Consider the following 14,829-nt stretch of genomic DNA (forward strand, 5'->3'; position numbering starts at 1 on the left):
AAAAAAAAAAAAAGATTAAGTACAGTAAAAACACACTCAAAAACAAAATTAAGGAACACATCTTGTAAGTACTGATTACTGAATAGTACTTATGTTTCAGCATTTGTTTTAAAACTTCTCACAGAAAAGATCATCCCCAGAGTTACTAAAGCTTTCAGCGTCTCTAGAAGCAGTAAAAGAGCACTTTTTCTATGCTTCCTCAGTTCACCACTCTAACCAAGAAGGTAAAAACAATTTAAGTAGAGAGGGGAGTCTCTCCTGGACTTCTTATAAAATGGCATAATTCCTGTATAAAGTAATGTGTTCCTTTTCCTGTGTGTCTGCTAAAAAAGCATGATTTTGAACAGAAAATTACATAGACTTCAACTGGTATTCCTATTCAAGCAGATGGTAAAAGCAAGTCTGCCAACCAGCACTTTTGGGATGTAGTGTTACAATTTAATTCATACAGTGCATTGAACTCATTCTTTCATTAACTGTAACAGTTTTGCATTACTGTGGCTCTACTATTTCATGAACCAAGGTAGTATCTCTAAATGTCACCAGAATGTGTTTATAACAGGCTGCTACTAACTCAAAACCTTTCTTTTTGCATTGTTTTTACTGCACATATAGATCAGACTGTTTCTGGTCCTAGGTTTTAGAGGGGGAATTCAGTCACTCAGTTACAACTTGCTGTTGTAAAAAGTATGAGAGAACAGCTTGAGGAAAGCTATCCTCAAGTAGGCAAATTCCAGAAACAGGCTTTGTTCTTCTTTCAGCATGAAAAAACTCGTGTAATTTCTAAAACAAATCCTGTAAAGTGATGTAAAGTGAGATACTGCCTCAAATTCACAATGGATATAACATAATAGAAGACATTAAGTTAATTTTGACTGTTTATAGAGAGTTTTTTATATACGTGTAAAATACACTCTATAAGTTCATAGATGGGTAAAAATAGTATAAAATACAATTATATGTGTTCCTATAAGTAAAAATAACTGCTACCTAAACAGATTCCAGCATTAGGCAAGCTGCAGATACTTGAACATCTACTTTTGGTAATTCCGAAAGTATTTCATTTCCTTAGTTATTGCATTAATGGGTGTTTTCATCCTATTTAGCTTATTTGGAAGTCTAGCAGGGTCAATACTAGGTCACCATAATCTCTAATAAGCTCATATCTATGACTGTTGAGACGAGACATAATACCACAGGTGAGCTTGCCATTTTCTGCATGTTTTACTGTCAGTTATCAAAATGCCTGGTACTGAGCATGAAGTTCATTTTAGCTGCATTCATTAGCTGATATCCTACCAAGCAGGGAGGATCACAGTGAGTTCTTAGGAAACATTATTGTTACTAGCTCACCAGAAATGGTAGCGTTTGTCATAGAATTTTGTGGCTTTAAGACAAAGGGCCATTCATTTAATCACTGACCAGAACAAACCCATATACTCTTTACTTCAGTAAAGAGTAGAGAACTGAGAAAGTGTTTCTCAGGACTGAAAAAGTGTTGTTTTACTCTGTTATTAACAAAAGGCTTAAGGTAGGATCTAACAGTGGACGTCAAGAACATTCTAGAGAAATAAGATGAGTAAAAATCAAATCTCTTTCTCCGAAATGTCAAGACAAAACTTTATCTGTGCACTAGCCCAAAGGCACCCTGTCTGGCAAAATTTCATTTAGGGGTTGTTAACCCTTTCCAAAAAGGTTCATCTCTGTTCACTGCCCTCTTGCATACCGTCTCATAACACACATATTCTTTTTACTCTTACTTTTCTCCATATGTGACACTCAGATCTCAGATACTACTGCTGAGAAATTTGTTTGCTAAGTAACTTCCTAAGCTACGCTACCACCTCTGCCTTTGTGTGTGAACATAGTTATGTCTGTGCTCAGTAATTTCAAAGACTCATGTAGTGAGTTTTTGCCTCCAGCTCTGTTCAACTGTAGATGTATAAAGCATAGTATAAAACTGTGACAAAAAAAGTAGTATTTCCTATGAACATTTTTCTAGCTGCCAATAATCTGCAGCTCTTTCATTTTAGGAACTTAGTAGATTTATATTTAATACTGTCAAAATACTTTTCTCTGTGCTTCCAGAACCTTTATAAACTTAAAAGTTTTTGAGATCTTGCAACAAAGTTCCTCATAGTATTACATTCTTGTTTTTTGAACCTACCATCCAGTGCTTTCTGTAATCTAGATGAGGAATATTTACTTTCTGTAAATAAGATTATTACTACTTTCTCCCTTTATATCTTATGACTGGACTGGGTAAACTGAGTGGTAAGTCTGAGATTTTTTTGGCATTCTTCTGTCTATCCCTCCAGTAAGAGAATTATTCCCTTAGTCTGGGTACCTTCATTGGTTCTCTTCAAATTCAAATGACTTTTTCACTGAGACTTCCTCCATCTATTTCTCCTGTGTTTTTGCATGATATGTGTTTCCTTCCTAATTGTGAGAATGAGACCCTCTCCCGTGCATGCACATTCTATTTCCAAATCCAGTGTATCAGGGCTCCAGCAGTACTCAGTGCTGAGTGGTATTTGCATTGCAAGTATGTTATTATTTTAATTTCAACATGTGATTTCCACAATGCCTATTTTATCATCATGTACAAAAGTGAGAAAAGTCAATATATATAACAAAAACAGAAGGATTTTGGTCACTTACCAAGTGAAGATAAGACACAGTAAAGTGGATATTAAAATGAGGACTTGGTTAAACATTGCAGACTGTGTACGTTGGATGGCTCTGTGAAGATCATTCTGCATTAATGGAAAATAGCTGTTATTTTTGGCTTTGAATTAATGAAGCATGAGCTGATTCTATAGAATTACATAGAGTCCTAATAAAATTCACTCATTCAAATCCACTTAAAATTTGCTGATCATGTGGAAGGGTGCAGAAGAACCAGCTGTGATTCAGTGATTGTTTAACTAGTTCTTTGTTCATCCTGGCACAATTCTGATACTACTGCAAGCTGCCTTAAAGTTTATCTGTTCATATCTAGCTTACAAATTACAGGCTGTGAAGACTAATTAAGGCATAGCAGTTGAGTTCCCTGTAATTGTATGTGAATGCATAAGTAGCTAAAAAACTAGCCATTGTAACTTTCCCTCCTAATGGGCACTGCAACAATTTATACTAATTTGAGATTTCACTTCATTTATTTTTTTTTTTCTAATTTTGATGGAGAGAGTAGCTTTAGTAATGCTTGACCATTTGTGTACTAGATCTGGTTAGCTCGCTAGAAAAGTTGGACAGAGAACTGCAATGCCAAAATCCCAGTTAAAGTAATATATTAAAAAATAGAAAATACAAATTAGTTATTTTCTTTATCATACTTACAATCATATTCTCCAAAGCATGCTTTGCTAGCCAACAGTTTAAAAAAACAGGAATAAACAGGTTTCTTAGGACTGGCCAGAAAATCTGAACAAATTAAAAATGGAAAATGAACAAGTTAATTAAAAGGCTTCTATTCAAGAAAATAGCAGCAATGAAGTACTCAGGAAAAATATATCTTTATGAACTGCATGTAAGACAAAATGATTAAATACAATATATAGAGTCAATATAGAGTCACAAATACAGACACAATAGATATTCTTTGATTTTTATGTCTGACTGTTTTATCTTACTGATTGTGTTGTAATTCAAGTTAGGGATCTGTTGGTTGTTTTGGGGGGGATTTTTTTGCCTTTTTTGGGGAAACAAAAATGATATGCACTATTTCATTTAAGTAAAAATCTGCCTTGTTGTTGTTGGCTAATTTCAGTTCCTACGAGCACAATTCTTTCATCCACACAGAATTCACTTGCACCTCAGTGAAGAGTATTAGTGCAAATGTAAAAGTGTAAAATACAAATAGTTTTACCGTAATGATGAAAGGGACAGCGTTTATTATTTCCAGGAGGAAGGGTATTCGCAGAATTTGTTCCCAGATATTTCCCTTCAAAGAAAAAGAAAAAACAATAAAAAGCATGTCACATTAAGTTTACCTACGCATCTGGTGAGGAATATATAAGATATTCAAATGCCAAATACATTTATCTAAATAATTGAATTTAATGAAAAGCATTTGTCCTACAGATTTAAACACGTGTTAAACATGAATATAGAAAACAGGATACTTTGGCCTAACTATTTTTTCTTTCTGTTTATTATAATTTACCTCACACATATACTGTTCAAATCTATATTTTTACTACAACAGATCCTTGCGTCCACATGACCACATATTTTCATACTGTGGCCTAGTTAGTAAAACAGCAAAGAATGAAAAATTCTAATTGCATTAACTAGTCAACTCATTATGTCAGCTAATGAAGAGCTTCATTAAATTAAGTTTCTAATTTTTTCGAAGAGTAATTTCTGTTTCCTCATATTGCATTTTTAGGTACCTTGGAATCCTACACAGAGATCATTTGGTTTTTTTATTCTTCCAACATTGGTTTACTTTAATTTTTGCATGCACGCTTACACATAGGTAAGGAGGTAAGGTTCTTTTCCTAACAAATTTATTTTTAATAATTCTGGTTTTCGCTGGAATCCTCACACAGCACAACCTGCTGGTGAGTTCTGTCTGCAGCTGTTTTCTTTCTGCTATTTGTTTTTTTTCTGAGACACCTCTAAATCTCTAAAATCCTACATTGTCATACTTTAGCTTTTGGTTGTTTTAAAGTTTTTCTCACTTTAATACTTATTATTTAAGACTGTCTTAAAAACTAGAGACGAAATTCCATTGTAGTATAAGAATTGTAGAGATATATGTGCAAAGCACGTGCCCTACTCAGAAAATTTTATATTGAATCAACTGTTGTGATTATCTTCATGCACAGCTAACTGTCCTATGGTTCATATTGACATTTAGTATGAATAATGAGCTGCTCTGCTTGCACTTCTTATAAAAATTTCATGTCAGAATATATAAGATCAAAATTCTGTATTTTTGTCTCAAACACTTCAATACGTTTCAGGGCCTGCTTTTTCTTGATCTTACACAAAATTAGATGTCTTCCCACGTAATTGAACGGAAGTGCCACAGATTTCTTGATCTGCTTACCAATAGCTATAGAGTAGGAAAAATACTGGTTTTTTTCCACATCTGAGCAGTAACTGTAGTAATTAGATGTTTAGATGAAGATTACAAATTTAAGAAAGAAGGTAATTAAAACTGAGTGTCTTACAGGTATACTAACTGTATATACTGTATATCAGTAGTCCATCATAGATAAGGGAACAATGCAGCCTATATAGTATTGCAGTGATTTGCCACTACAGAATCATTATATTTTCAGTCTCATCAATAAATTAATGTTTCCTGTTAAAATGACCATCTGATATAGTAACTGAAAATTAAATCCAATCTGTATTGTAAATAACATTCTTTCTCTATTTCTAATTTTTCCCTTTTATATCTGGATGCCATTGTACCTACAGGCAGGGATTTTTGTCTTCTATGTAATTGTCTTCATAATTGGTGGGAGTTAGACATACTTGAATAATCTGTAATATTTTGTATGATAACCAGCCCCGTAAAGAGAACTGTAATTGTGAGACTGTAAGCCAAATTTTTTATTGTTGGAACAATAAAATGAAAATAATCCACTGTTAAATGTGTACTAATAGCAAGGAATCATAAGGAATATTTCAGAAAGCTGGCACTTTCTTAGCATCTGTCTTGTTAGGGGCTGCATCCCAGAAGAGGCATGTTAGAGATGCTGTACTGAGTGAAAAAAGCAGCATATGCTACAGCTTCGGATACAGTGGAGATAGGAATCAGGCAACTGAAAGAACTTACCTTGTAGCTAAGATAACTCAGCAATAGTGTTTCAAAGAGACTTATTAAAGCCACTGAAACCTTAAGTGAAGAGAAAAAAAAACAATTTACATTAATACCATTTTCTAAAGAATATGATATAAAAGATCATATTGAAAAGGAAATGCTATGATTTTCCCTGCATCTTCTGAATTCATCTCAGCTAACAGCATTTAGCATGAAACTTAAATAGTATTGTTTTTCTGACTAAAGTGTAGCCTGTGACTTGAGTCCCGTAGGTCTTTTCCAGACACAATGTTCCAGAGAGCCTGCAGTGTGGCCTTTCCATGGCTTTTAGGTATTCCAGCAGTCAGCCAGACTGTTGCTCAAGTTTCAGTTGTCTGTTCATGAAAACTATCAAGATCCTTTCAAAAGACAGAGATAGGAAGCAGCAGAAACAAATAACAGAAGCTAGACAATTCTTTACTTCTCTGTAAAGATGTAAAAAATGTGTAGAAAAACATTTTTCTAACTGTGCATAATCAAGAAATTTTAAAACACATTAATCATTATTATTTTAATTTTTGAATTCAACTGATTTTACCGTGTCAACCTTCACTTCAATTATATATAGTATATTATATAATATAAAATATTTAAATAGTCAAATATCAAAATTGTAAAAATTTTACTTAAAACTATTACGTGTATTAAATAACCACAAAAATTACTTTAATACTTTGCACAACAAATATTTGGATTTTAATGGATATTACAGGAATAGTCTATCAAGAATATGTACAATAGCAACTGGATCTGAAATAAAATAAGTCGCTGGAATTTTAATTTTGAATTAATGCTCACTACTAAGAGTCTAATGCTCACTAATTCAGAAGAGTGCACCGTTTGCAAATATAATATCATTACCTAAAATTAAAACTAATGATACAAAGCAGAAAATTGTTTAAGTATGCCACCAAAATATAATGCCAGTTTTCCAAATAAGTAGCAAAGCTTTATATAAAATTACATTGTACCTCAAATAAAAAGAAATATCTTTTTTCAAGTATCGCATATATCCTACTGTGAATGCATTTATATATACGTATATGTATACAAAGCCACATGTATAAATTCCTATGTTTATTAAATCCAAATATTAGAATAAGTTTCTAATCATAACTTAATATGGATAAAGATGTGGAGCAACGCTGAAATCATTCTTCCCCTTCCTCAGTTACCAACACAGTAATCCTATGAGTACTTTGCATTCCTTACAAAGAAAGGCCAATTGCACCTGACTTTCTGCATTAGGCTTTAATATCACTTGACTGTAGTGCTGTCCATGAGAAAAATGCCCACACTAAGGTGAGCATTTCTAAGGGCTAATGGGATGTGTTTTATAATATACACTTCTAAACATCCGGCCCTCTATATCATGAAGTAATCTTAGCTTTTTAATGGATTTGACATGAAAGTAAAGGAAGTACATGATAAAAAAAATACTAGTCATAAGAAATCATGAAATTTAAACTCTTCTCTGTAGAAAATATTTATTAGACTACTGAACAGAGCTTGATAATTCTACAAGAAAAAACTGTTCAAATTCCGCAATATTTTGCTACAAACTTTCATACTTTATACATATATGATAAAGGCATACAATTTAAACTAGGTAGCTGAGATCAGCTTATCTTTCCTTTATGGTTTTGTTGTGTTTGTTAATCAAGTAGATTTCTTTAATTTTTCCATATATCATTTAACATCACCAAAATACTGTAAATCAATATTGCAGGTAGTAAAATTGGCCATTTACTTATTACCTGTAATCCCCATAAAGGCAAACTTCGATTCACCCAAATAATAGGAGACCTGTTCATTGCAACACAAGAACAAACATGGAATTTAAATAAATCAAAAGAAAAAAAAAATAGAAAAAAAAATTATACATATCAATGGAAATTACAGCAGTCTTATATTAAAAAAAAAAATAAGTAGTAAAGATTTAAAATCAGTAGATATCTACTGAGTATTAGCGATTTTTCTTTCTATTATAGAGTCAATCACTAAATTCACATGGGAGTAATCCAGTACCTCGTGACACCAAAATGCTTTATTGGCTTCAGTGGCTGCTAGATCATCCCCCATGATTCTAGGAAGACTAAAGCAGTTTGAGATTTTGATTCTAGAGATGCAGAGGAGCCATTATTTGTAGCAGGAAAGAGAAACTTGACCGTTCTTTTGTTTGATTTTTTTTTTTTCTGTGTAATGATATAAATGGCATCTATATAATAAGAACAACATATCTTGGAAAAATAGCATGTTGTTTTAATATTTACTAAACCCAATGATACTTGATAGAGTGCTGCTAGAATCTGCTACCCTCAGTGGCACAGTAAATTACTGTTATTTACTGCTAGTCATAATTTTTTTCTAAATAATAAGGGTGTCTATTTTTTTTATTTCAGCAAGATATATAGACATTATGGGAATTCAGAGCTTACAACAGCATGCAATCTAGCAAGTCTGTTACATAATCAAGAGGAATAATTAGAATTTTAAAGGCGGTTTTGAATATCAATGAAGTTGAAAGTAACTGATGGGTTTTATAGAAATGTCACCATGATATATTAAAATATCACCATTCCAGACAAAGTTTATTTGTCTTCCTGTCCCAGCCTCCCTCACACAATTATGTGGATTTTTTGTTTGCTTTTTTAAATGAGGAACTCACCAATCAATTGTTCCGGGTGTGTAATTTTGATTGTAACAATCCCGGTTTAATTCCTTGCTGATAGTTGTCATCACATCAGTGCAAAGTCCATTTTCATTAGCAAATGCACATGGGAACACAATCATAAAAACATACAGGGGAAAGGGATATTAGTTACACTATTAACTGTAAAATTTTATAAAATTCATGCAATAGTTTGAAACACTCGATGATGAATATAAACATTTTTAAAAGTAAAATAGTTTTTTGAATGTAGTTCTGTATGTGTTCTGTATCCATAGAAAAATACTGTAAAGCACTTCAGGTTACATTTTTTAAGATTTATTTTCAAACATGGTCTGATTTGAAAAAAAAAAAAATCAAAGTATACTTTCAAAAGCTGAACCAATAACAGTATATATTGAAGATCTAGAGATACTAGAAGCCATATCACAAAGCTAAGTTGGGCTTAGCTTTAATACTTGGGCCATATCACAAAACTAAGTAGAAAGACCAAATATACTTGTCATACTCTCAACAGCAAAGACTGCATCACGCTACACTTTGTCTTCTCTTGTGAGGATGTAAGCTGGGTTGCAAAACTAATTAGTGTAAGAAACTGGTGACCTTGATATATAAAAAAATAGAGCTGTTCTGTGCATGTGATGTTATTTTACCTTGAATTGCTGGTACAAATCCTCCTTTCAAATAGTCATGCAAAGATGTGGAAATTTTTGTGTAAATTTCCTTGTTTGTCCCTGGCACCTTTTCTATGAGTGAAGTGGGACTTCCTACACAATTTTGTGCCCACAGTTCATCCCAGAAATGATTTTGGTCCTCTGTTAATTAACTTGGACTTCAAAGAATTCTTGCTTCTGATATTGAGATCCAGGAGATTCATGTAAGGACATCTGTACAGCACAGCAGTAGGTAAACTGGCAGGTCAGCCAAAAAAGAAAGGGAATCTAATAGCTGCATTCTTACAGGCTATGAATAAGACAAATGCTAAATGGTATGCATTAATAAGGATGTTTTATATCTTAAGCTTTGCTGGGTACATCTGGTTTGCCTGAAGGAATAAATGAAAAATACTGACTTGTGCTAAAAGAGAGGAAATAATTCTGTAGTGGGAGTCTATGGTGAAAAGCATTCCTCTCCAAACTGTAATTTTAAGATCAACCACATGATAGTGCTTTATACGATCACTATGATAGTGCATGGAGTAGTTTCACTCATTAGGCTGTGGCATTTTTTTCACAACATTATTTTTTTCACAACGCAGCACTTGTAAGGTTGCTTTATGGCAGTGGTTTGGTATAAAGCCCTCGGGATGTGTATGTGCAAAACTACTGACAAAATGAGGTACTATTTGGGTACAGGGCTTGTTTTTCTGGGAAGACAAACAGACTTTAAAGTCTGGTTCTTCATGACCACATAGAAAACAATTACATGAAACTTTTCAGCCAGACAAACTTTATACAGTAACAGAACTGTCTAGTCTATTAATGTCCCATAGCTCAATACAATGGAGTGCTGTACAGAAAAAACAAACTCTTATCCAGTGAATTATTAAATGTTTAGAAGGAACAAGGAACAAACATATCAGGAAAGGACTGCAGAATTAAGCAGTCTGCAAAATACAAAAAGATCTCTGCATATGAATACAAAACTATTGAAATACTCTTGCCAGTAGCAGAATTGCTGCTGTTCTAATCAATTCCACATACTCAGTTATACCATTTCTGTCAAATACACTCATTGGAGCTCCCTACAGTTCTTAGAAGCTCTTAGAAGAAGATGATATAAACAGTTTCTTCATGTCTGAAGCTCATTAGCCACAAAAAACATCTGAACTGTGGGTTTCTTTTCCACAAGAAAATTGCATTACATTAAATTGGATTCATGAAGTCCAATTATACTTTGTTATGCAATCCTGCTTCAAACTTCAATACCAAGTGCATTATTTATTCAAAACCAGAAAGAATATCATTGTTTCAACTTTTGCAATATGCTTGGATTTGAGATTTATTTTTTTAAGTTGTATTTATGGAAAACTGTATGCAAATTAATACTGCTGCTCTGTACTGTTACAGGGCATATTATAAGGGTATGCAGGATATATAAAGTATTATTCCCTTCTCAGTGCCTTAATGTTCAAACATCTCCCTCATTTCATATTACATGTCTTTTCAAATCCTGAAATGTTACTGCTACTCACTGTGGAGTGGCAAACAACATCAGCTTTAGAATCCTGTATAGTGATTTTATAAAAATTCTATTTTTTTTTCCTAGTCAAACTATTAAAAGCAGCAACTTGAATAATACCGTGAGATTTCTCTCTAAAGATCGGATCAATTTTTATCAGTTACTACATCTTACAATATCACATTGATAACACATTCTGAAATAACATATTGGGAGAGGACAATTGACTACATTGTTCAATTAGACACAAAAAAATCAGCAGGACCTTATCCAGGTCACATATTGGCTGTTGAGACTTAGTGCCACAGGAAGCCACTGCAATCTTTACAATTTTTCAATGGCATGGTCCCTATTTGATTGCTGTGATCTATTGAAAACATTAAAACACAGTTTTGGCAAACTCATTTTCAGTGAAACAGTTTAGGGGGTGTACATATATGCATACATGTGAGACAGGCAACTGTGCCCACCAGCTACAGACAAGCAGGAGTTTTTCTCATTGAACTACTCAAATGTCCTGTACTTCTCTTTTTCATATAAAGACAGCATTCTTCATGTAAAATTCATACTCTTTACACAGTAGGGTCCAGTCACACTATCAGTAAGTCATTTAAGGGCACTTTACTCTTAATGATAGGAAGATGCTGTTCACCTCAGCAGCTTAACATTTGTTTTGTGATTGAAAAGATGGCCAGAACTGAATTAAGATATATTTCAGGCTATACAGAATATAACTATTATTAGGAAGCATTAGTGTTTTCTGCTTTTCAGATTCACAGAGGAAACAATAATTAGTTTTAAATACTTCTTTATTTATCCTAACTCACTATAAAATGCTTGGGAAAAGTTGATGCAAAAGTACTGATATTTTTTGAATGGAACATTGAGTTTCAGCAGAATTAACATTTATCTTCTTAATATGATAAGAGAAGTAAAAGGATGCATATTTTAAGGGCTTTAGCTTTGTGATATGAAGGCTAATTTGAGAAGAAACTAACCTCAAGGAGGAGAAAAGAACAGGGTTGTCTGGAAAGCTGAAGAAGGCTGTGTGTTAAGAAAATTTCAAGTTCCTGACTTGCTGTGGTGCTGTGTCTAAATTTCAGAGATAATTTTTTCTTTATCAGTGCTCTGGTTTTGAAGACTGCTACTTGTTTCCACTCTACACACTCCCTCTCCTTGAAGACATTTAGAGATACACGCGGAGTCAAAAAATAACATTTTTTGCAGTTCTTGCGTTTCAAGGGAATTTTTTTTCTGTTCTTTTTTCAGATGTTCTGATTTCTTACAAAAAGTTTTGACAAAAGATTCTCAAATGAATTTTCTGTACTTCCTATTCACACATCCCACTCTCGTGTACTGTTGAGGAAAGTCTATTTTCTTTAACTCATTTTTCTTTGGAGTTGATTCTTGAAATCCTATGCATTAGCTTTTCTAGAGCATTATCCTATATAGTTTTAATGAATTTCAATCAATCTTCAAATGTGCAAATTAGAATTCATACTTAGTCCTTTGCCTAACATTGTGTGAAGAGTTCTGACACCTTGAGCTTTTGAGAATTTGTAGCCATGCTTTGTTTCATTCAGTATTTAAGGCTGACAGAAGCAAATCAAGTGAATGCAAGTAAGTTAATTGAAAATGGTGTTCATTATCACTCAGGATTGATAATATTCAGTATTTCCATGATATATATGCAATCGGAGCAAAAGATTGCATAAATTGTAAATATTTCTTTCAAAAATTGGTGGTTGATTGTACAACACATCAGAAAAAAGCTGAGTATCCAGTGCCTATTTGGAATCTACTGCCAGCTGTAGGAATTGAAAAAACTGTGCATTGAAATGATGGAACATCATGAGTACATAATGTACTTTTATGAGTACATAATGTACTTTTGGTCTCCCCCTTCTCTTAAGTGTTTAGAGAATTCAGAGGGCTAGAAAGTTATCATCAGCATCATCTGTGTGAAAGCTCAGTTTCACGTATTTGTCTAATTGTGTCCAGGATCTAGAATCTTAAGTAAGACAGCTAATATTGCAATATTTGTGCCATAGTTAAGTCAGAACTATATACAATACTCTTCTTATTTCCAAATTATATTGAAAGGACTTTGCATTTAGGTGTCTGAGAACTACTGCATAGCAACATAAATTTTCTCTGGCAGGAGAGTTAAACTTCTAATAAATTAATACTGATTAGTAGCTGTTCTGCCAGCTGAGGCATCAGAGAAGAAAGAAAAAAGAAAAAAAATAAAGCTGCTACCTAGAGCTATTTCATTTACAAGAGTACAAGAAGAAGAACAGTGATCCTTAACAGCTCTGAACCATCCCAGCTGATGTGGAAGCCAATTCTGCATAGCTCCTATCCTACGTTTTATAACCACAAAATATAGAATCCTTGTTTGGTAGATTTATTCTCTGGGAAGACATTCATAGTTCCCACCAAAATATTGTTCCTTATTCATTTTTTCATAAAATTAATTTATTTTATATATGTTTAACAATGCTTTGAGAGAACAAGTAACAAAACAAATATTACCATCCATGTCCTTGTGTAGGGTCATCCAGAAGCACACGAATTATGTATAAGAAACAGCTTAATAGCTTAAGTGAAAAATTGAATAACCGTATTCTCAGACCTATTTTGAAAGGAACAGAAAGAAATTTAGACTGTTTACAGTTTCATTCACTTTTAAGGTAAAACTAAAAGGAACTAAAATAGCCATGGTAGAACAGAGCAAAGGTCTATCCAGCCTGTACCTGATATTGCCCTTTGGCAGAAAAATATATGAATATGCCTGTCAGATGCACATAAAATACACTTTTCCAACTTCCAGAAATCTCTGGATTGAGATTTGATCCCTTTTAAAGTGGAAATCTAGACAGTTGTTTTGCTTGAAAGCTATTCTATACCATCTCTTGTTCCTTGGATCTTTTGTAGTTTTACAAATTTCTTCTCAAAAGGGGAATCAGAATGACATACAGTATTTGAGATGCAAGATACAGTAGCATGAGGAAGACACACTTTCAACCACAGGCAGAAGATATCCAATGGCAATTATTTAAATATTAATATCTGACAGTCTTTATGTAGTAGTTTCTCATACAGAATACATTAATACTGTCCTAACATGAAATATTAAACTGTAGATATTTAATGTTGAAGTTGCATAATTAGGAATCCAGAAATCAGGATATCTGAAAGTCATGCTGAATGTACAACTTTAACTGATTCAACAGCTTCTTCTATGGACCATATGAATACTGAAATGTTCTGTATAATAGATCTCAAATACTAAATACTATCACAGAATATTACAGTATGTCTTGCAAACCATAGGTTTACTGCATAGAGACAGGATTCCTCCAAAGGAACCCAGGTGGACAGTTGGTTCTGTCACACAGGCATTTTGGTGCTAATAGGAGACATTAAGTACTACAACAAAACCTAATTATATTTTGATGAAGCTTTGGAGTCATTGGAGGATTAGCCTTTCAATCCTCAGTCTTGTTATTAGTCTTAAAATTAATGAGGGAAGGCAATCTTAAGCACTATTTTTTTTCAGTCATGTGAACCAGGAGTCCAATTCTGTAGAGCTGAGAGGCCTTCTTCCAAAGCAGAACATTAATGACTAGGTCTCACATGGATCTTATTTCCTTTGCACCGAATATATTTTATTTTTGAATTGCAAGTACGGTATCAAACCTGCTGAACTCAATATAACTGTTTCTATGATTTGGGAATGACAATCTCATCAAGCATACTCAAACTTATGTCCAAACATGTCCTGTGAAGCTGCAGTTATCACACAAGATCTGGGTGAGCTTCTACAGCATTTCATCATCTGTAAGCTAAGGGTTAAAATCCTGTGCTTAGGTCTTGGCCAGGAGAAGTCCCACAGCTGTTACAGTGTGTTGCTATTTGACCAAAAAGTTTTTTTTTTTTCAACTATGCTATAATCTTGTACATTTTTGAACTGTTGGTGAAGAAGACACAAATTCTTTGTCTATGCTAATGATTTTATGGAAGACTTCTGAAAGGTTACTGTAACAGTCAATTAAAAAAAAGAGCAGATAACCGGAAAACAAAAGAAGACAACAAAAAAGCACACGTAATTCTTTTCCCTATCCATTTTGTGTTATCAAAAGTTCATCACTTGTTT

The 14,829-nt window shown here is 33.3% G+C and overlaps 1 protein-coding gene across 3 annotated transcripts in view; it reads right to left on the reverse strand.

Annotated features, from left to right (window-relative positions):
* The window catches only part of KCNT2 (potassium sodium-activated channel subfamily T member 2), a 117,922-nt gene that overhangs the window by 75,641 nt on the left and 27,452 nt on the right, over positions 1–14,829 (reverse strand). For all 3 annotated transcript variants that reach the window (XM_042873727.1, XM_042873726.1, XM_042873728.1), the window contains exons 3-9: positions 13,206–13,305; positions 8,487–8,543; positions 7,576–7,624; positions 5,795–5,854; positions 3,869–3,943; positions 3,340–3,423; positions 2,662–2,756 (exon numbers count right to left, since the gene is read on the reverse strand). In XM_042873727.1, coding sequence (XP_042729661.1) covers positions 2,662–2,756; positions 3,340–3,423; positions 3,869–3,943; positions 5,795–5,854; positions 7,576–7,624; positions 8,487–8,543; positions 13,206–13,305 — 520 coding nt within the window. The remainder of the gene's footprint in view (positions 1–2,661; positions 2,757–3,339; positions 3,424–3,868; positions 3,944–5,794; positions 5,855–7,575; positions 7,625–8,486; positions 8,544–13,205; positions 13,306–14,829) is intronic.

This window comes from Lagopus leucura, unplaced genomic scaffold, assembly GCF_019238085.1.
Source record: "Lagopus leucura isolate 7727_CA_CO unplaced genomic scaffold, USGS_WTPT01 Super-Scaffold_100009, whole genome shotgun sequence".
Taxonomy (NCBI): domain Eukaryota; kingdom Metazoa; phylum Chordata; class Aves; order Galliformes; family Phasianidae; genus Lagopus; species Lagopus leucura.